The sequence below is a fragment of the Euwallacea similis genome, chromosome 6, assembly GCF_039881205.1.
Source record: "Euwallacea similis isolate ESF13 chromosome 6, ESF131.1, whole genome shotgun sequence".
Lineage (NCBI taxonomy): Eukaryota > Metazoa > Arthropoda > Insecta > Coleoptera > Curculionidae > Euwallacea > Euwallacea similis.
Genome location: NC_089614.1, coordinates 2105889 through 2128457, shown reverse-complemented (window position 1 = coordinate 2128457; position 22569 = coordinate 2105889). Strand labels below are relative to the sequence as shown.

Genomic DNA, 22569 nt, shown 5'->3' with positions numbered 1-22569 from the left:
ACTCCTTCCTTAGTAGTCTTTGGACCTATTCGGAAACGAGAATCCGGATCGGATTGATCGTTATCAGCTGATGTTCATCCAATCGGATTGGCTGGCTATCATCCGGGACGAATCGGATTGGTTAAAAATCCGCTAATAGGAATAATTCCGATTGTTTGGGTTAAGTTTTGTTGTTATTGTTAGTTGTTATACATAAAGTAGATATTAATTATTCTTACTAAAGGTTTCAAAATAATGGAGAACAAGTTCAAACAAATTCGAGAAGAACTAGACTGTTTAGGATATGTTCAGAAGTTGGTACCAGAATCTATACCCCTTGTTCAGAAACTACTTCTTGATTTATACAAAACAAGTGAAAATCTTCAAAAGTACATGAAAATATCTCAGTGTGCCTTGGAAGTAAGTTGAAGACTAGAAAATGTCAATTTGACAATTCCAGGAGTTTGTTTTGTTGATATTTTCTACATATTTATCCTTTTGTGTTTGATTTTACTCATTTTGGTAGGTTTAAGCCATAATTCTTTAAAATATAAGCTTACTTGTACATTTTCCTTTATACATACATAAGATGGTAAATGAGAGAAGTATGTGGGTATATGTAGGACTCGGCATATGTGCAACGATAGATATAGGGCTAGGGATAGTTAAAGGTATGGTTCATATTAAGCTTAAGTATACACAATGTGCAAGAAGTTCTGGATGTCCTTTTTGTAGTAAAAGTGAGAAAAAATAATCTATATCAGTGTTGTGTGATATCTAATTTGCCAGCAACAGTCAAAGAATAGATACCTCAATGTAAAAATAAACAAGAAATATTTACCTGGTATGTACCAACCTCCTCGCTCAGCTACAATGTAAAAAATTCTGTAGGATTTTTCAGACACCACATCCATACCCTTATCAGAGCCTAGAAGGTTATTAGCAATGTTATGCCTAATGTGATAGTCACATCTGCATTCATACAACATAGTGTTATATAATGAAATATTATATATGCTAATATTTTTATAGGAGAGAGATTTATTGGAGTCAGGGGTAGAGCCATACAAGTGTGATAATGCCAGGCTTATAAAGGAGTGTAATGATTTACATCAAGCCTTTATTCATTTTAAAGAACAACATGAGAAAAATCAGAAAGGTATGCTTAGAGTAAAACACTAGTAAATTATTGTTCAAAAGCCCTAAATCCAATTTTTGAATAATTTTAGTCTTTTAAGGCATTTTTCACAATATTTATCATAAAAATTATGTACTAAGCTCCTTTTCATTATTTTTCCATGCTTTAGATTTGAAACATCAAATAGCTGTGCTTCAAGGCAAATTAGAAAATTGTTACTCTGAAAAAACCAAATTGATAGACCACATTCAACATTTAGAAAAGGAAAAGGTTCAAAAAGGTAACTAAATACTCTTATTACTTTGATAATGTGTGAAAAAATTGTTATCAGATTTTTATTTTTTTTAATCAAAAAGGCCCCAAAGTCAGTAAAGCAAAAAATGAGATTTCAAACAACAAAGGGCCTCTACTAACAAAGAGTTTTCTGCCTGTAGAAGGAAAGGTGAAGGATTTAGAAGAGAAACTTTTAAGATTAACACAGGAAAATACATACCTGAAAAATCAGGTTAGTCAGTTATAAAAAACTATTATCCAATGTCCATCTGGAACTTCATTTGCTCTATGGTCTCAATGCTAAGTAAAGCTAAGGAATAAAAAATAGTAGGCATGTAAGTTGTTTAAGTGCTCAGCTTTACCATCTTAGGTCGAAACGCGAGATAAGGAAGTAGAACGGTTACATTTATTGCTAGAGGGCGGGCGACCTTACGAGGCTGTAAGGAAAGATTGCTGCTACAAAAACATTGACAATCAGATGACTTCTTTGCAAGACGAAATTACCCGTTTAAAAGCGGAAAGAAATAATTTGCAAGCCCAGCTAAAAGGTAGGTACGTTAGACTAAGTTTATTATTTCACATTTATATACCCAATTTTAAAATTTTTTCTTAATTCTCATATGTTTATAGATGCTGTGGCTAAGCAGCATGAAGCTATGAGGCGTGCTCTTCATTTAGTGGAGAGGAACCGGCAACTAGAAAAAGAAATGAAAAATGTAGACGAAATTGCTCTTGCTGTTGAAGCTGAATGTAACAGTACGGTTCGAGGGAGTTCCGAGAAAGTGATCAGGTGAGACACTTCATCCGTTTTATATTATAAGAGATACATAAATTACAATAATTACAAATTAATATAATAAATATAATTACAAACAAATACAATAAATTGGTATGTTTGGACTTTTTTGCTGTACTCATTCTAATCCTCAGACATATACCCCATTTATTATATTTCAGATTGCAAGATCGAATAAATGAGTCACTTATACTCATTCAAAATTTAGAACGGGACAAACAAAAACTCGCAGCTGATTTAGATGCCGTTACATTAGAAAAAAGTCATTTAGAAGGTCAATTACAAAGTGAGCAGGAAGCTAATAAAAAACTTACTGATAGGATCAATTCTTTGACGATAATCGGTACGCATTACTGAGAATATTTGTTAAAATCCACAGTGTACCAATAAGGAAAACTGGATAATAATACCTGAAGACCTTAGTGCAAAAAATGTCCCTACTTTTCTTCTTTTATTATATTTTCTATGCATGTTTCAATAAAAAAAAATTAGTTGATCGGTTTGTAAACCAAGGCCGTTAATTATTTAATAATAAATATTGTGAATTTTCGCTTTTTAGAAAATGATTTAAACCTAGAAATTGATCGGCTTACAAGATTAAATGCAAAGCAGAAAAGGAATATCATGGAATTAGAATCTCGTAAAACTGGAACTTTTCAACGAGAAGATCTGCGTGAAAGGGTGGTAAGTTATTATTGTACTGTTTATTCAAGTTCATTCAACAGAGAGCACGTTTTTAATGTAAACAAGTCTGTTTCTAAAGAGTATGAAGACAACGAAGCAATCAGTGGGAGACACCATGGAAGACGATATGCTGAACAAGAAAGGCGGCATTGAATCAACCAATTTGAAGAGTGGGCATAAGAAGGGTTGCAAAAAATCCTATATGAGTAAATCACCAACCAAAAGCCCCTCGGTGACAGAGAAAAATGAAAGATCCACTTCCCAGCAGGAGGTGGGACCGAAATGTTGTTGCGAATCGGGTAACTGCATAAAAAATTTGCGGGACTTGTTGGATAGAGAAGTAGAATTTAGACAAGTTCATGTAAGTGCTTCTATATTAATGTTACTAAATTAATTTTATTTTTTCTGGTTTCAAGTTTATTCCTCATTTTAATAGCTTTTGTCCCTTATAGGCGAAACAATCTGTAGAAGATTTGCGACAAGAAAAAGAGTATTACATGAAAGAATACCAGCGCCTGATGGAGCAAATGAGGAACGTTCCCCGTTTTGAAACTTCGGGCAATGTAAGTTTTGTGTGCAATGATAGCTTTAATCGATTTTATACAAGTCTCCATTTTATATTACTTTTCTAGGAAATTATGCAATTAAAACAACAATTAAACGATAAAGAAAATCAAATCAAACAATTAGAAGAAAACGCAAGAAGACTCAAAATCCAGAATTCTGAATATTTGATTAATGGTATTCAGCTGCCGGACTCTCAGAGATCAGTTTGTAGTAATGTAAGTATGGTTTTCTTTCCCGGGAAAATATAATATTTCGATTTTTTTAATGCCACAGATAAATTGCAAAAACAGAGACAGGGAACTGGAAGTTAAGTCTAAGGAATTGAATAACTTAGAAATTGAAAATAATTCACTCAAAACGAAACTTCAGGTTTGCATTATTTCATTATTTAAGTTATTGTTTTTTATGCATTTTGAATTATTTAGGCGGTTAACGAATCCACAGTCTTTAATGAAGAAAGAATTAAGAGAGCTTTCAAGGAAATGCAGGAGCATATACGAAAATTGGAAGATGAGAGAAGGGATTTGGTTAAGACCGATGTAACACAGCGTTCAAATATTTCTGACCTGGAAAACGATAATAGGAACGTTAAGGATCAACTTAAACAGACTCAAATAGAATTAAACAATTTAAGAGCCAACTACAATCAATTGAAGTAAGTACTGTTCAGGTAATAATATATTTTTTCCTTATTGCCCTCGTCAAAATTTGATATTAATATCTCTTCATAGATTGCTACACGAGCAAAATGATAGAGCTTTGTTGGAAGCTCAAGCCCAGGTATTGCGGGCCGAGACTGATCTTGCGAGTTATAAATCAAAAATAAAGGAATCGAGCAATGACACATTACTCCAAGATAGAGAAATCGCAAGATTGACATCAGATATTCAAATTATGAAGAATCAATTAATCAGATTGGATAAGGAGAAAGACAGCCTGGCGGTGAGTAATTTTATTGTGTTATTTGTTTATTCTGTATGCAAATGATCTATAAAAAAAGCTTTGTCAATCTCAGAATTTTGACTCTTATATAAAGTTACTCTTAAAATAATATGTAATAAAAGTAACAATAAAGGTTATAATTCTACAGCTTCTACACAGCGTGTGCATGAAAGCAGTTTTTCAGTATAAAAAATACTTTATGTAAGAACATTTTCTTACATATCATAATATAATTTTTTTTAAATGTTTTTCAGAACAATTTGGATGAAAAAACTGAAAAAATCGCCGCTCTCGAGGACGATATTGGTGAGAAAACGAAGTTCATTTCTCGATTGGAGACCGAACTCAAAGACCTGAATAGAAAACTAAGGTAAATTTTGCACCTTTTTCATCCATCGGCTAACCCATTTTATAGCTTTTTTCAGTTTGCAGTGGATACGATGGTTAGTATTTTCCTTTTAATGCAGAAAAAACGAAGTAGTTTCATAAAACTTTATTTAATATTATCAAAACAATCACAGCATCACATCATTACTTACATATTTGTCTCAATCATCTCAGTTTTACCAAAAGTCCTATTCAAAAATTCGGCCAGTACAGTCGTTTGGGGCAAACACTCCTTTAACAATTCATTTCTGGCGGTCTTTAGTCTTTGAATATTGCCAGGAATGCATTCGCAAACGCCTTCGTCTTTGTCCTCCTCCATTAGCAATTCTTTTCCTTCTCTAGCAGGAGACAACCACTCGCCTTTTGGACAAGGCCCTTGCGAATACAACTTGAAGCATTTATCTCCGTATCTAATCAGCCCTTTGGTTCTGTCGCACTCCAGTTTCTCCATGTCTGAACAATCTTTAGTAGGACATGCACATACTCCATTATACGAAATCCCGTCCACCGAAGGTCGAGTGTCGAAATCGAAAGTCACAATTTTTCCTTTTTCACAAGGACCGCGACTGCCAATTTTGTAGCAAAATGCGTCTCGGGGAAAATAGAGGTCTCCACGACGACAAGGGAGAGGAATGCAGGTGGTAGAATTGACCAGAATGTGGTTCCACTCACAAGGGCCACGTGTAAAAGGTCGATGACACGCGGCGTTGTTTCGATAGCGAATGTTACCCGGGCGGCACATGCAACCTCCGCTGTTAGTTTTCGGGAGGACCGTGAACATTTCCCCTTTTGAACAAGGTCCAATGGTACCTGAAACAGTTCAAAATAAAGAAACTTCTCTTCTAAATATTCTTTTGTTATTTGTTACCTAATTCGTAGCATTTTTGTGATTCTCGGTGGAAATGAGGAAGAAAGCTCCAACAACCACAAGTTTGATCAGGTAAAAATAAATGGCCCCGTTCTTTGCAATATCCTGTGGTGAAATGCTGATAACATTTGTCATCCGCTGCCCGAAATTGCTTCATTTCCTTTAGTTTATTGCAAGCACACGTGGAAATCCCATTATCATCCACTGTCAGAAGTTGCCCTTTAGGACAAGGCCCACGAGTTAACTTTTGAAAGCATTTTCCGCTTCGAACCCAGTAAATCGCGTTTGCGTTGGGGCATTCAGGTATTTCCTTACAAGTTCCTATTTTTTCGTTGGATCTGCGATAAAGTGATAATGAAGCTGATTATACGAAACGTTTACAAATTCGCTTACGTGGTTACGTTATTTTTATACACAGTCTTGGGGGCGAAATAGGAACCAAGATCACATGGTCCGAGGTTAAATAGGGGGTAACACTTGCCGTCTGTGTCAGAAAGCGCTTGTTTGGGAGGGCATCGGCATTCGGCATATAGTTCGTTCCCTTCTTTGCTTTTCGCAGGGCTGAGTTCCATTCCTTCTGGACATGGTGGACCTAACTAATATATACAATATTAAGTTAGAAATTGAGGTGCATTAAAACAAACATTGTACTCTTTGAAAACAATCGAATTCAATTGAAATTAAATCGCTTTTCTTCCCTAAATGGTTAGGTAATACTGTTCATAAAGCATATATAGCTAATACTCGTTTTTTATTGGTATTTATCGTGTCGTTGTGCAGGGAAATTATTGTGGTTATGCTATCAGAATACATTAATCGCAGATTAGCATATATTATTCTTGGAAAAGTAGAAAAATGGCAATCGTACATTCTATCCAACCTTGAAAATAACCCATGGATTATTGAGAAACGTTTAAATGCGGTTATATAATATTTTTTATAATGTAAATATTAAATTACATAAGTAAGTTATTTTTCCGAGTTTAGTCAGATTCTCTTCCACTGCCTTGAAAATATTCAAAAAAGGAAAATAGCAGATTGCAAATTCGAGTCTTCCTTTGCACCATAATGCAATTTACTTGCGGGGATGTTTCTGCTGTATTAATGTCAGCATTTTCAAGATGACGTTTAATATCTTCGGTCACTCTCGGATTTTTTAGGGAACTGGCCTTTAAATTATTGTTACGCCATCGAAAGGCATAGTTTTTCAACTCCTTATATGTATGTAAAGCAATAATATATATACTATATCTAAATAAAGAAAAAATTAGTCATCACGATAGGTCGCACAAAAATCTACGAACTGCAAGCAGCAAAACATGCTATGACGATTGACAAAGCTTGGAAGGGTTGAAAATAATACACATTTTTCAATCTATTATATTGATCTAAAATTTCAATGCAACGCTTTTCTTATATAGTTTTTATTAAATACCTTAATAAATAGGTATACTTGCGAGTAAAGTAGTTCCTATTACTTTTGGACGCTTAAAAGTTCGGGATAAAATGAAATCTCAGAATAATTCTGAAATTGAAGAAATTGTATGAGATAAAAGTAACAGGTAAAACAGAACATCGCTGCTGACAACAGGCGCTAAGGCGCCGTTTACTATTTAATGACAGCTTTGAACCACTGTAATGGGAAGATGTGTTTATCTACAAATATTTTTTTGTGTGGCCTATAGTGATAACAAGTTTTTTTTTTAATTTAGCTACAGTATAGGTCATCCAATACAAAAACCGATGGACGTCATAACGCTAAAGTTAAGTGGTGTTGCCGATTGCATGATTAATTTAGTATTACACAATGTACAATCTGTGAAATTTAATAAAAATGATAAATATACTTCTCTGACGGCATTCAATGTTAATAGACGGACATTATTGTTCCTTTCCCGTTCGAAATACTGTATTTAAGGACGCAACAAGTTCTTTATACGGGCTATTTAACTGATTTGACATATCGAAAAATACTAATAACGTTCAATATATTCACACTAGCCTGTGTTTTTAAAAAGAGAGCTTGTTGTAAAGAAATCACCAGTAAAACAGGAACTTAATAGAATATGGCGAAAAATTGGATGGTATTTAACCCTAGAATGCTAACCGGGGTACATCTGTACCCCAGAAATGAAAAAATATCCTACTATTTTTTGCTAGACGATAACACCTATTTGTCCTTCACAGTAGTTTCATATAGTATCTAGTCTTCTTTGGTTTGATTCGTGTGTTTATATTCTAAATGTAGATTGTTTGAGGTACACTGAAACCCCAGGGTACTCTTTGTGTACTAGAAAATATGGGTAGCATTCTAGGGTTAAGTAAACACAACAGTCACAATAAAATAAAATAGTGGAATGGAAAAAGTGTAATATCGAAACAGACAAATACAGGGTGTCCCATAACTATAGGGACATAGAGCGGGTGGAGATAGTACGTGTAAAAATTACTCGCACAAATGTTACTATAATTTTTTGTAGAAAGTTTTTTGTAATTTTTTTTTGAAAATTATGAAAGCTTAAGTATTTTTATATAAAAAAAAAATTTTAGTAAATAAATTATGCAAAAAAAATTACATTTTTAATAAAATTTTACATTTTAACTAAAAATAACAAAATAGTGATAAACAAACCAAATAACAAAACATCGAACTAATTAAGTTCAAAAAGTGTTGGAAGTGACCTCCATTAATTTCAATATATTTTTGCTGAGCCTTATTTAAATATTGTCATATTCTGTTAAAAATACCCGGTCGATTAAAATACCTTATATTTTCTTAACTAACAATATTTGATACAGACAAGTTGATACCAAATGTCTCATTTTTACATGTATTATCTCCACTTGCTGTGTGTCCCTATAGTTATGGGACACCTTGTATATGACAAATTTAGCGTCATCGTGGCCTGTTGTTAACATTGTTGTTAATATTTCCATTATTTATGTTAGTGTTAAGTTTAAATGTTTTACTAAATGTTAACGGATGGGTTACCCTTAGTTTCAAGTACTAGTTCCAGTTCATCCACATAATTATTGTTTACCTGGGAATAAATTCCATGTTGAAAGTTTTTCATATTTTGAACGTGAGGGTTGGGCAATGAAATTACGTAGTTTATCACGTGCATCGGTTTTTGTACTGGACAATCTACACATTCTAAGAAGGTGGGGTGTACATGTCCATGCTATGACCTTTCAGCCCGAAACATTGTCTTCGTGTGTTAAATATTAATCGTAATCGTAGATGAGTTTCACTGTTCGGATTATGTTTACTATTTTATATGCAAATTGTATGGACAGGTTGACAGAAGGAGTAACCACAAATATTCAGTTAAAAATTAATGGTGAAGTAGTAATTTTGTTATCGGGTGCACCGATAATCTTGTCAATTTAATTAATATCTTGTTTAAAAGTTGGAATTACTCTTAACATATTATCATTATCGTTTGTTATTTTTATTTTAATTCTTTTTAATTCATATTCGTGAAATGAATTATCTTCCCCCCAAAAAAAGCGGGTCTAGTCGTTTTCTCGGAATTAAAAAGTTACTCTATGTACAGGGTGTGTCAAAAATAAATACATTAATTTAAAGCAGTGAAAGATCTCGTTAACAGCAATATTTTTTTTATGTACCATTTTTCTCGAAAACTACTTTTTTACTTTTACCTTTCCCTTCTTAAAATTCATAATGCATCAATAATTATTGTTGTTGAATTAAAACGGTTTTCCAAAAAAAGGGTCAGAAGTTGAGTTGCTACTACGCGTACCTTCGTCAATAAATTAAATTTATTTTGTATCGCGGCCGATTATTGTTTAGGTTCAATGTTTCGATGAATGAAGCAATTTAAGTCTGTTAAAAATGGCTTATTTTTCAAGTAATGAATACACCGATATGATTTTGGCAGATAGTGCCTCCGGTGAATCTGCTGCATTTTGCAGGATCTACTTACAAAAGTTTCTGAGCCGTCAAACTCCTAACGAACGCAGTTTTGTGCATGTGATTAAACATCTTCGGGATTACGGCAACCCGTAAACGTGGAAGAGAACACTTCAACAGAATTTATTATAATTTAAAAAATAAGTTATCAATAATCATAACATATTTCAGACGTTAAGAATTCGGTACAGGTGCAAAAACCTACCTATCGTTTTTGCAGTTGTTTTTGGTACCTGTTTATCGCTCAGTCAAATAGGTCAGTGCTGGGTAGTGAATTTTGTTCAAAGCTATTTTTAATTCTATCTCGATAACGAAAGGTGATTGAAAAAAAAGATTTTAAGGAAAGTTGTTGCGCTATATGTTTGCCCCCTCCCCCCTCCATTTCCAGTTAAAATTAATGTATTTATTTCTGATATACCCTATACAGGGTGAGTTTTTTAAGTGTGTCACGTAAATATCTCTGAAGTTATGAGTGTTAGAAAAAAAAGTTTCAAATAAAAAAGGGATTATATGAAAGGGGGAAACTTTTGGCATCATCACTGTTTCGATTCAAGGTCATCTTCAGGCTCTAATCAAGGTCAACTTTGTTTTTTCAAATGGAAACCCCACATTTTTTTGACAGATTCTGATTTGTTGTTCAAAACAAACATGTTTTTACTTGAAACATTTTTTTATTCATTTGATAGTTTTGGCACAAATTGACATTTTTAAAGAATTTTGTTCTAACGAAAATGCTTGTCTCGATACATCCAAGAGAAGAAATTTTAAAAAACCATAATTTTTAAACAATTCAATCAAATAAGTGTTCAAAATGATGTCCTTCTACTTCAATGCATTTAGCGATCCTCATTTTGAATGACTGTTGGATATTCCAATATGTTTCTGGTGGAATGTTACGGCAAGCTACTCTTATTCTTTCTTTCATGTTTTCAGCAGTTGTTGGCACTTCAGTGTAGACAATTTCTTTTAAAAATTATGTTTTTTTTTTAATTTCTTCTCTTGGATGTATCGATACAAGCATTTCATTCAGCAACAAAATTCTTTAAAAATGTCAATTTGTGCCAAAAGTATCAAATAAATAAAAAAATGTTTCAAGTAAAAACTTGTTTGTTTTGAACAACAAATCAGAATCTGTCAAAAAAATGTGGGGTTTCCATTTGAAAAAACAAAGTTGACCTTGATTAGAGCCTGAAGATGACCTTGAATCGAAACAGTGATGATGCCAAAAGTTTCCTCCTTTCATATAATCCCTTTTTTATTTGAAACTTTTTTTCTAAAACTCATAACTTCAGAGATATTTACGTGACACACTTAAAAAACTCACCCTGTATATTGGTGACAATTCCTTTCTCCGCCGCCCTGTACATTATCGCTTAATGTACAAATAAAAATTAATATAAGTTATTAAGTCTGTGACCTAATTTTTTTCTGCTGTGTGTCTCCTAGATCTAAATCACATAAGAATTTTAGTTGCCGATTCGTTGTTAGAACTTTTAATTACAAGTTATTTTTCAAAAGATTGGAATGTTACATAAGAACGATTAATTGCCACAATTTCACTAATTTAGTGCACATTTGCCCTAACGTTCGTGGAACTAGATTCGTTCAAGTTGTTTGATTTGCTTAGTAACACTCTACGACAGATTGTTGGAACTTTGTAAAGGTTATCACTTACTTGAAATATCTTATAACATTTTCCGTCAGGAGGCCAATATAAACGCTGCCACCCAAGGGGCTCCTTTGCACATGGATTGAGCTTTGGATCCGCCCATGGCGGTGGCATTATGGCTCCATAGGAGACTAGTACTAACGATACCTCGAGTAATATCCATACCTATAAACGAGGAAAGGGAAATAAATATGTAAATAATTTGATACCGACTAACATGTTGAAACTCTCAAAGCAATTTACTACAATTTTAAACTATACTTGAAGTTAAATTTTAATCTGTGACTATGAAATTTACATAACAAAATATAGGACAATGGAAATTTCAAAGACATGTGTATGGGTTCCATAGGTGGCCCACTTTTGTGTTTTGGCAGTTTATTTTACAATTGTTGGGGGTTTATGTATGTTATCGATGAGTTTTATATACGCGATCAACGAGTTTCATATTTGATATTGAAAAAAGAAAATATCATCACGAGAAGCAACATCATTACTTTTCCTGTTCGCTTGAGATTACGTTCGTACCCATTTTCGAAGAACAATGGAACCAGTTCCTTGTTTCCCATTACATAAATATCTACAATAATTATTCAATGTTGCATAATTAATAATGATGCATAAACGATGCTTCTTCCCGCGTTTGTACTAAAAAAAAGGTTATAAACAGCAGTCAGCTAATTTATTGGTAATTCCGACGGATGGGTAAAATATTAGTTTTGAAATTTGAATACCCAGAACTGGTTTCGTGTGAGACAGACGATGGTACCGTGCATTCGGCATTTAGTACCTACCAAAGTGTGGATTCATGGCCAAGAAATGTGCCAATTAATTGAATAATCTAAGGATAATTTCACCGTGACCCGCTAAACTGGGTCATTTCGGCGGTGAATGTAATACGTTACACAATCACCGCATATCGGCGATTTGCACCCATTACATACCTCTTAGTGCCGCATTAAGCGTGAGTGAGTAGTTACGAATTAAGAATTTGAGAAATACAAAGATTAATGAAGTTATTATTTTTGAAAAGAAAATTCTTAGATCGATATTTAACCACTATGTTGTGGTAGCAAAAAATTATGGTCTGGAAGACGTCCATGGATAAAGCAATTTTTTAATCATTTCATGCCAACTGTTTTAATTGCAGGAAATGGGGAAACAAAAACTCTACAGAGCATTATTTAATGGCATGCCAATGCATCACATGGCAATCCCCTGCACGATTTTTCTTTTTCGCTACTGAGGTCATGAGGTTCCAAGTTCCAAAAGAAATTTATTTATTTTCTTTTTACAGCTGCTAGAACTTTTCAGACACTTAACTCAATTTTGAACATTTTTATCTCGCTCATATATTGCAATTTTCTTCTCACGCTCCGTTGGTTTTTCCCCGATCAGAATGCCAATTGATATTTTATTACAACATGTTCAGGAGCCACGTTGTGCGATGTTATAGTGAAGCATATCTCTTGTTTCTCTTGCACTCTTGTTTCTTTAGTAACACATTTTTCAATTTGGTCTTGAAATATTACTTTTTTTTATTTAACCATTACATGTAATTTATTTACCACTTTCCCAGGGGTTTCCACCAATTGTTTATTTAATATAAGATATTCAAGAGTAAAATTTTATGAAATTGTAATGACGTATCTTGCTCTGTGTCTGCATTACAAATTTCCCAAAATTGGTCTCAACAATTCTTTTTTTCTCTTTGATGACATATCTTGCTTCCGGTCCTCAACCACCTTAACCACCATGATAATAATGCTTTACTTCAGAAGAGGCTGCACCCTACATTTTAACAATTAAGTGAAATGTGCCACTAACTCACTAAGTTATGTATACTCTTCAAATTTTCGTTAAGTTATCCAAAAATTTGAATATAAAAGTAATCCGAGATATTGTTGTTTCTCCATAAAATGTAGATATTTTCTAATGTGTTATTATCTGAACAGTTCCATCCTTTATATTTCAGTTTTAGCCAGAGATTGATGACTTTATAAAAAACATAAAAAATAAAGCACTTACCCTGTACACTTCGCTTACCCTCTAAACTAATTCTATTAAATTTCTCTGTACTTATTTTAGAAAATGTAACAATGTCTTACCTTTAGTGGCAAATTCATTGTGATGCCTTTTCTAAAATTTTTCATCACATTTTTATTCGAAGAGTTACTTCTCGATATCGCACTACTAATTTCATACAAACTTCTTTAACTGCTTCAGTTGCGATTTAACTACGACGCTTCCAACTTCATTTAAAGCTGTGAGTCAGATAATCACAATGACTTCATCCGATCTATTCGCTCAAGGATGAGTTACAGAGTAACACAAAAATATTTATACAGGAGGCTCAGAAATTTTTCTTTTACGTTTTGGCTACAATTCAAACCGGCGCTGCAAAATTTCGTAAATACCGAAACTCGCGACTATTGCTCTCGACTCGGAGAAAATAACGCGCGCTTTGATTCCAACACATTTGTTGGCACCATGTTTGGTACCGTGTGGGACCATTCTTCCACTTCTACTTTATTTGCGATCAATGATGCAGGAGCGTAGAGAACCAAGGACGCATAAATCCATCTTTGGTTCTGAATTATTGTCGCGAGTGTCGAGGTTCATCCAACAAAAGAGGCGTTTTTTTTAAGAAATGACAAGCGTTTAATATTTATGTGAATATGGAAATTTCAATGCGAAACTTTTTCCTTTAATTCAAACTGAAAGCTGGATTTATAGTTTCATTAACTTAAGCCGCAAAACGTAATGTTAAGACTTAAGAAAAATAAACATATCGATCGTTTCGTTAGCATTTTTTACTTCACATCACTGTAAAGTAAGACGTTGATAATAATACATTTTATGTTTTAAAGTAAAGAAACTGTAAATCCAACTTTACATCCCCGATTACGCGTTCAAATTTGATCATTGGTCAACTCATGTTTAAGTTGAATATCGATTTGCTTATTTAAAATCTGAGATACATTTTTTTCACTTGCGATCATAGCTTGACTGAAAGCAATATACAGGGTGTCCTATTTTCAATTCTTGCATCCGATATCTCGGTTATTAATTAATGTAAAAGGATGCAGTTTTCGCCAACAGTTGTTACTTTCTTGTGAAAAGAACCATTAATTCGCTTTCATTCCCGTGTCCAGCTTCATCTCATACGGGAATTTGTCCCACGCGCGTTGAGAAATGCTACTTTCGGATTCATAACATTTATACTACATATGTACCTATTACATATTTATTTTCTTTACTGTTTTGAAATGAATTTACTGCTATTCGATACATCTGGCTGAGATGCCAATTGATAATACTGGACATAAATGGTGTCTAATAATTTACCTGCGCTTTATCAGACAAAGTCCTCTTATTTGTGTATGAATATTTCAAAATGTTTAAATTGAAAATTAGATCCGTCGCTGTGCCAGTCCGGTTATCTAATTATCATACCATATAGCTTCAAAGGATTACAATACTAGATTTTTGCTTCATTTTTGATTAATTACTCAATCATTGTTAGGGTTAAATTGACCTTAATAACCTGAACTAACTTGAACTAACCTGAGCAATGTCCTCCAACTTCAATAAATTTTTATAGTAACTTGCACCAGTCTTTTTTTGTACGCCGTGTTCTAATTGCCATATTTTCAAAACGGTAAAGAAGTCGGTTTCAACGGAAAAGTTGGAATTTTTGAAGCCCTTTAATATGCACTTTACACTAAAAACAAATAATGCTTCTGTGCTAATAAAACTGACTTTTTTATGTAAGTTTGTGTTTTCAATTTTAGTAAACGCACAAACGAGACGTCGAGCCAGGATCAATTGCTACGTGCAAAAGAGCAGGAAATAGTCTCCCTAGAACAAGATCATGAGAAAGAGAAACGCCTTAAAGAAGCCGCTTTAGTGGAAAACAAGTAAGTTTCTTTGTATTATAACTCAATGTTGATTTTGATTTACCATCCCAACCCCAAATTGAGAAACGTTTTAAGTATTATATCTAAACCCATGGCTGGAAAATGTATTCAGTTTTGATATCGAAATTATCTCGATTTTACCTCAGCAATATCTTTTATTCATTTCAGCTGCAAAATAAATCAAAAACAAGGTTGTTGTCTGAATGTTTTTCCCATTCCTCCATCTGCTCTTTCGCATCAGTTAACCAGAATGTTCAATTATTGTATTTTATAGGCGTCTCCAAAACGATTTGAGTAGTGTGGTATGCGACTGCAGGGAAGCTCGGAATGAATTGGACATTACTAAGAGGCAAGTCGAGGATTTGAAACGTCAATTGCAGCATTACGTGGCCGAAGTAAAACGAACCGAAGACCTAATCTCACAAAAGGTAGTATTTACATTGGGGAAAGTCTGCCGTCTCTTGATAAAGGGTGATTAATGTCAAGCGATAAAATATTTGAATAACTTTTTCTTCAGGAATTGGAAAGAAGTGAACTTTTGGATCAATTTAAAAGCTTGTCGCAAGAAGCAAATGAGCTTGAGAGTAATAACCACACCTTAGAAACTGAGGCTACACAGTCGAAAATACAACTTTCCGTGGCGTTGGATCATACGTCTGACCTTGAAAGGAAAATTCAACATCAGGAGTCCGTTATCAAGAGCTACGAAAAACAGGTGAGAGACAAAACCAATCTAATCCTAATAAAAAAAAAAATTATTTAACTCCAGAATGTGTTACCATCATCAATCAAATTTTGATAGTAATCTTCTCCCCTCTTTTATCTAAATTAGATAGCGGAATTGTCAGAAAACGTAGCCAGACTTGAGATGCAACTGAAGCAAAATGGCATAGAATTGGAGCATTGCAGCTCCGAATTGAAACAAATGCGCGACTTGTGCGTGAAACTGGACAGGGAAAAGGACGTTTTGAAATCTGAACTGATGAATAGGGAGGATCGTCGGTCACAGGTGGTATTACAGCCCCAAGATTTTACGATTTTTTTAACCTTTTATTTTAGACGTTGAAAATAACCGAAAAGTTGAATTCCGAGAAAGAAACTCTGCAAAAAGTTTTGGAACAGGGAAAGACCAGTCTGGAGACGGTGGAAAAGTTGCTCGGCGAGACCAGGCGCGACTTGACGGAGCAGAGGCTATTGAACCAGGATTTGCAGCGAGAAATCTCTCGCTTGAAGCAGAATATATCCGAACTGGAAGAAAGACTGTAAGAATTTTTCAAGACTTGCTTTAGCATTTTTGTCATTGATGCTTTGCAGAACTACTACAGCTGAACAACTCGATATTTATCAAGGCAAAGCCTTCGAGTACAGTCAGCAAAATAAGCAATTGCGCAGGGATATTGCCAATGAACGTTTTTCGCGATCTAGGCTGGACGATAATAAGGGCTATTATCCTTCTTTGTAATTTTTTAGCGAGGTTTTATTTTAAATTTTAAGTTTTACTTACTATAAGTTTTAAATCTATTTGAATTTCGTGTAAACGTGTTTTGAATGAGTGGAGTTTTACAATTTAACATTGCACTAATTGACAAAACAATAATATGAATTGTAAATACATTTCTTGTGATTTTTTAAAATAAATAATTTTTATTAATAAAATGTAATATAGCGGCCGTAATGTCGCATCAATACTCTGACGTCAATTGTCATAAACTGCATGAGCAACGTTTAATAGCTGCCAGTTTCCCAAACATCCCTAACTTTATTTTCCTATTTGGCAACATATAGGCGCTCATATTCTTAGCAAAAATACCGGAAATAATTTTTATTGTAAATATTGCTTATTGGTGCTTTTTACGGTTATCATTTTCCTTAACTACCTATTGGACAGGATTATGAGTATCGTAACCAGGTTAACAAAGGCAAAGTGACAAGGTAATGTAGCCCTTCGCCTAAGAACCACCAAAATGCAGTTTGTTATGAAATTCGCTACTATGTCGATACTATTTATAACGCTAAAATACCTCGAACGTTGCCTTGAAATGGTACCTATCTTAACGACTTCGTAGACCAGTTTATTCCTTCCACGCCCTTTTTACTAAAAACAGCCTCGATCACACACGTCACAATACCTAATTACCTAATATTTAAATTAGGTAAGTTTCTCTTCAAGCAGAGGTAAATTTAATTACCACACCTCCATTAAATGTTAAATAAATCAACCTTATTTAGTCCGCTGTGTTCTGCCGTTTTTCTTCCAAATGTGGATAATTTTATTATTGATATATTACAGATCAGCTCTAAAAGCATTCATAAAGCTTCCTGAACGTGCCTCATACATCGTCCCAACTGAAACGTTAAAGTCAAAATGTCAAGGCGTCAACGATATTCCAAATGTGCCCAACCTGAACCCCGAATTAATTCCTGGCATTGCAACCAGTCAATCCAAGTCGGATAAAGCTAGGCCCATTCAAAGCCCCGAAAATGTAGTTCCGATAAGCATGATTCGCTCTACTAAATCATCAGCACCCGACCACATGTGCCACGCTTCAGGCGCGAAACGAGATAGAGTAAGGGATCTCACTAAACTTGATGAGGACAACCGTGAATGCTTAGAACAATGCGACAAATTGCAGTGTCCTATGTACAAAGAGCTGCTCTTCAAAACTAACGCTCAAAATTACATGAAAATGCATGCTTGTCCACGTGTGGGCATTCGGGAAGAAAACACGGAGGATGTGAAGACAAAAGAATCTGTTAAAACTGCTTCAGAAGGGAAGCAGGCGAAACAGAAAGGAGAGCCTATTAAAAGTACTGTGCATAGTGGGCGAGTGATACATGAGGATGATGTCTCAGCATCGGAAATGGTCTCAACTAAACAGATATATGACAGGAGGAAAAGTGGAAACATTTTTTCAACCGACCATCATAACAAAGATGACGTCTTTGGGTATTGCTCGTCCAATGTGGACTATGCCGGTTTATCTCTAAGTCAGGAAAAAAAAGGCGATAAGCAATCAAGTAAACCCAGTAATGTTTACTGCTACCATGGCAACGAGACTGAAAAATCCCAAGCGAATGTTTGTCCTGGACTTGATGACAGTATTAACTATCGAATCATGAACACACATCGTTATTTGTGCTTCCCTCATAAATGTTTTGAGCAACGTTTAGTGAAAACCCTGCCCCAAGGAACTGAATTTTCCGCAAGCCAAGACACAAAACAATTCGGGCCCAAATGCCAGTCCTCCCTTCATGTGTCAGTTTCTGAGCCGGATATTCAAAAGTTGTTGCAAAAATCAAATCCCAGAAAGGAAGATTATTCAAACAAAACTACGCAACTACCGCCAGGTTTAATACGATTAGTTAAATCAATAAAATATTAAACAATATCATTTCAGATATAAAGAAGTTCCCACTAAACAAGGGAAAAATTATTACTACGAATACCATAGCGCAAAATAATAGTAAGGACGGAATATTTTGCTGCAAAAAGTCTTAGAAGATTCGTCATCTGCGCGGTTTAAAGGAAGTGAAGTATCCGCGCAATTTGAACAAGACGATGACAGTTCCGCTATGTTTCGCAAAGTTTTAGCTGTGGACGGTATTGGATTAGAATGCCAATGTTGCATATCAAGTTTTCAGTATTTTAGAGAAAAATGAGATTGAATTTGGAAATATGTCTTGTTAAGTTACAATGTTAAATTATTTTTGTCTGGAACAGTTCTTATAACTTTTCAATTTAGAAGTTGGAAAGGGACAAATTACGATCTGTGAAAAGGTGGTGCAGCCCCACTACGACATTCGTGCACCGGTTGTGTTGTTTCGGAACGCATTTCAGAGTTGACGTTTGTCATTTCATTTGTTTATGGAAAAAATGTCTGGTTTGTTTGGATTTTGCCCTTAATTTTTTGTTTTTCGAAAATCCATTTGTAAACATTAAATTATTAATTAGTTTTCTATTTATTAAATCAAAAAATGAATTCCTATGAAATAAATAAATCCTCGGTAAGTTTTTGACTACTTTAATCATTTTTTTGTGGAATTAACAGTAAAACTTTTCTGACACAAACGATGTTTAAAAAGTATAAAGCATACATTTTCATTTAAAAGCTTTTCCTTGCCTAGTCCTTAACAAAATTTCATTGGGATTGGGAAATCATTCAAGATTCATTATTTAATTGTTGCCATAGAATTGATAACCTTCCCCTAAAGTTAAGGTAAATTACATAAACTCCCGAGTGGATTTCCACCTCCTCTCCTTACATTTAACTTAAAGACGGATTCATACATGCAGTATTTAGAGCATCCCAAATAATAGCTATTTGACAAACTATTTGTATTGTGCTCATTAAGTTAGTGAGCTCTCCTAACCCATTTCCAATTATTTGGCATTCATACTGCAGTTGTCATTACTAGCAGTTCTTGGCAACCAAGAGATAGATGAAGTGTTTTTCAAACTAAAGTTAAAGCGTTATCAACAGTTGATGAAATAATGATAGCTATATCATATGTACATGTTATATGTATCTTGTTAACTTTGAAATCTTTGGTTTTCTTCTATCCAAGTACCTGTGATTTTAGTTGCTAAGCTTGAAAGCTGAAATATTAAGAAAAGAGGAAGGTTTAACAAAAGCCAAGATAGACAATATTGAAAAGGCCAAATCTATTAAGAAGAAAACTTTTGAACTCAAAAACAAAGGCATTGAAAAGAGGCAAGAAAATGATTTAAATGAGGAAGAACAAGACTTGCTAAAATTGTCCAGGTAAGTTAACTTCATAATGGCTTTAAAGGCACTTATACATGAATAGTGTGATAGTGAATAGACAATACTTGTATTACAAGTGCATCAATATTACAACTAATTGGTATTTTATGCTTCAAGAAGTGGTATGAAGTTGTCAGTATTATGACATGCCTAAATTAAAATTCATATTAATTCTTAGAATAAAATATAGATTAAAAGAATTTCAATAATTCTGCTTTGATTTTAACAACAAACTTAAAAACAATTCAACAAAATTAAGAAAAGCTCTCATTATGACCTAGGTCGAAGCTTGAAGCTAAAGCAAAACTCTATGATAAACTATCATCAAAGTCACATTTAAGTGAAGATATCAATCGTCGATATTTAGTTCAGTTTAATCAGAAAACTAAAGTTTCCACACATTATGATGGAGATTCAGATGAACCTCCAGATTTACCAGTGGATAGTGAAGAAGAAAGATATGACTCAGATTATTATGATGAAGATGTGAATCAAGAAGATCAATGGGTTGAATATACAGATTCACTAGGCCGGACTAGGAAGTGCCTTCGTAAAGATTTAGATGATATAAAATCTAGAGATGCCGAACTTAAGGATTTAGCTAAGAAACGCCATCAAGCAGGTCCAGATAGCGCTAAAAATACCCCTGAAGATGTTGAAAAAGATCCACCACTTGAAGAAGAAGCAAAAGAAATAGATGTAGAAAGTCAAATAGCTGAGCAAGAAAGTGAAATGATTTCTGGCGACATGAGGCGAGAAATGTTAAGACGGCAATGGGAGATGGAAGAGGATGAGCTAAGAGATAAAACTGATATTCACTACCAAAATATTTTGTTCAATGGTAAATGGTTGATTTAAACAGCTGCCACAGAAATTTTATTTGAAATTTATTTTGATAGAGGCCAGACAACATGGTGTAGGCTACTACGCGTTCTCTAAAGATGAAGAGGAAAGAGCCAAACAGCAAGAGGCATTGAAGAAATTGCGAGTTGAGACGGAGCAAAAACAAAAGCGGGCAGTAGAGCTAAAAGAACTTAGGGACAAACAAATGGCTGCCAGAATTAAGGCAGCAAAAAATAGGAGAAGGGCCCGACTAGGGTTGCCACCAGAAGAGGATGGTGAGTAATGAAATAGAACTAGTGAAACAAGAAGCCAAATCTCTAAATAATTAAAATGTTATTTTTAATTTTAGAACCTGAAGCAGCTCCAGCACCAGAAATAGAATCTGAAGAGCAAAAGAAGAAACAAGAGAAAAAAGATAAAAAACAACTTGAACATGAAGAAAAGTTGAATGAGGCTAGAAAACGTCACGTCCGACCGTGGGACATCGGCAAAGAGGGAGTGTCTAAGTTTTATGAAATGACTCAACATGAATGGAATGAAAAAAAGCGCAAAGAGCGACGTAAGGAGTTTGCGCCTCCGAGTACTTACAGTAAACGGGATTTTAGTGGCATGAGAACTCTGGAATCCCATAATGAAGAGAGTGATAAATCATTAAGGTTTACTACTAAAAACCTTAAGAGGTCAATAAATCCTTATAAATATGACGAAGATTCTCCTAGAAAATCTTCTCACCGACCCTCCAAAAGCAACTCGTATGAACCAGAAGAGCCTACTAGCGACCAAGAAGGTGTTATTAGCGATGCTATGGCACCTACGTCAATCATGAATGAAGTTGAAGATACCGAGTTCGAAGACTCTCTTTTGGCGGATTATCACAGAGTGATGGAAGAAAAAGTTCGAGAAGTTAATGAGGAATCTAGGGGTAAAAGAACAGAGATTCCGCCTCCTCCTACTTTCGAATATTTTGGCCCTTCAGGGGTTCCACCACCGACACGTAACGCAGGACCAATTAATATTTCTGAATCAATTGAGGCTGGATTGAAGTTTTTGAGGTCTCAGGAGGAACAGAAGCGGAAATTTTCTAGTTTTTGAATAATATAGTAAAATGTATTATAATTGTTTAGTAAAGCAATATAACTTTTATTTAATTATTTTGTATTTTATCGTAACAAATGTCCTAGTTGTTCACAGTATGTGGAAAATAAAATTTACCTCATAACCATCTTTAGAATTCGAAAACAGTTCAGCGACACACTGGAAGACGCTACCAATTTTCAGCAATTCTTGACATGAACCACTTCCCAATTCTTGTTTAAAATTAGTTAAATTTAAAACCATTTCTCCGTCTATGAAGTGATTGATTGGGTAGTAAGTACTGAAGGTTTTCCTCAACGTTGCTAGATCATTGTCGTGTGATATCTTCTAACATTAGGGTTTTGGATGTAATCATTAATATATTATTAAACATGTCTTAAGATTTGAAAATTGTTGTAATAAATCAACTGGCTAACTTATTGATTTATTGCTTGTCGAGAAGATCATCAAAAGGAAAAAATGCATACGGTCCTCGAATAGAAACATCTATGTAGAATATGAATTTTTTCATTGTTTACTTTTGTTTGAAATGGTATGCTGTTTCGATAAATTTTGATATTATTTTGCTTAGAAAATATTATTTATTTACCTGTGAGATGTTTCTTTTCTATAGACCAAGGAAATTTATTAAATTGATAAACATTTACTTCAGTGATTAATGCATCTTTTATTTTGACGGTAAATTGATTTATCACAATCATTTCCTAA

The 22569-nt window shown here is 34.2% G+C and overlaps 3 protein-coding genes across 6 annotated transcripts; 2 read left to right on the top strand and 1 right to left on the bottom strand.

The window, feature by feature from the left end:
* Positions 1-67: 67 nt before the first annotated feature.
* Cep135 (Centrosomal protein 135kDa) lies at positions 68-16689 on the top strand. 4 transcript variants are annotated; one of them, XM_066391000.1, is made up of 21 exons: positions 68-399; positions 1012-1138; positions 1287-1397; positions 1474-1622; positions 1761-1938; positions 2021-2180; positions 2348-2529; positions 2746-2870; positions 2950-3231; positions 3323-3433; positions 3503-3652; positions 3711-3806; positions 3863-4092; positions 4169-4379; positions 4634-4749; positions 15032-15157; positions 15432-15585; positions 15675-15872; positions 15990-16166; positions 16217-16419; positions 16472-16689. In XM_066391000.1, exons 1-21 carry the CDS (start codon positions 235-237, stop codon positions 16617-16619), a joined length of 3399 nt encoding a protein of 1132 aa, XP_066247097.1. In that variant the 5' UTR covers positions 68-234; the 3' UTR covers positions 16620-16689. The 4 variants fall into 4 exon arrangements, with proteins under 4 accessions (XP_066247097.1, XP_066247098.1, XP_066247099.1 ...); XM_066391001.1 differs by lacking the exon at positions 1287-1397 and having other exon boundaries at positions 69-399; XM_066391002.1 differs by lacking the exons at positions 1287-1397; positions 1474-1622 and having other exon boundaries at positions 71-399; positions 1807-1938; positions 16472-16687.
* LOC136409507 (uncharacterized) lies at positions 4868-13759 on the bottom strand. The gene is made up of 5 exons (XM_066391066.1): positions 13346-13759; positions 11244-11402; positions 6028-6230; positions 5635-5972; positions 4868-5576 (listed from the first exon to the last, which is right to left on the bottom strand). The coding sequence occupies exons 1-5, from the start codon at positions 13388-13390 to the stop codon at positions 4915-4917; spliced, it is 1407 nt and encodes a 468-aa protein (XP_066247163.1). The 5' UTR covers positions 13391-13759; the 3' UTR covers positions 4868-4914.
* A 2318-nt stretch (positions 16690-19007) lies between the features above and the next one.
* LOC136409501 (coiled-coil domain-containing protein 174) lies at positions 19008-21917 on the top strand. Its single transcript, XM_066391041.1, has 5 exons — positions 19008-19162; positions 19739-19920; positions 20205-20764; positions 20823-21041; positions 21116-21917. Exons 1-5 carry the CDS (start codon positions 19133-19135, stop codon positions 21856-21858), a joined length of 1734 nt encoding a protein of 577 aa, XP_066247138.1. The 5' UTR covers positions 19008-19132; the 3' UTR covers positions 21859-21917.
* The last annotated feature ends 652 nt before the right edge of the window (positions 21918-22569 follow it).

Bases quoted from the DNA above. Each gene is read 5' to 3' on its own strand.
- LOC136409507 (XM_066391066.1), bottom strand. From the start codon at position 13,390: ATGAAAAATTTTAGAAAAGGCATCACAATGAATTTGCCACTAAAG. The intron at 11,403-13,345 runs GTAAGACATTGT...CCTCGTTTATAG, and splicing joins CAATGAATTTGCCACTAAAG to GTATGGATATTACTCGAGGT. The intron at 6,231-11,243 runs GTAAGTGATAAC...TGTATATATTAG, and splicing joins AATGTTATAAGATATTTCAA to TTAGGTCCACCATGTCCAGA.
- LOC136409501 (XM_066391041.1), top strand. From the start codon at position 19,133: ATGAATTCCTATGAAATAAATAAATCCTCG. The intron at 20,765-20,822 runs GTAAATGGTTGA...TTATTTTGATAG, and splicing joins CCAAAATATTTTGTTCAATG to AGGCCAGACAACATGGTGTA. The intron at 21,042-21,115 runs GTGAGTAATGAA...TTTTAATTTTAG, and splicing joins GTTGCCACCAGAAGAGGATG to AACCTGAAGCAGCTCCAGCA.
- Cep135 (XM_066391000.1), top strand. From the start codon at position 235: ATGGAGAACAAGTTCAAACAAATTCGAGAAGAACTAGACTGTTTAGGA. The intron at 3,232-3,322 runs GTAAGTGCTTCT...TGTCCCTTATAG, and splicing joins TAGAATTTAGACAAGTTCAT to GCGAAACAATCTGTAGAAGA. The intron at 15,873-15,989 runs GTGAGAGACAAA...TATCTAAATTAG, and splicing joins TCAAGAGCTACGAAAAACAG to ATAGCGGAATTGTCAGAAAA.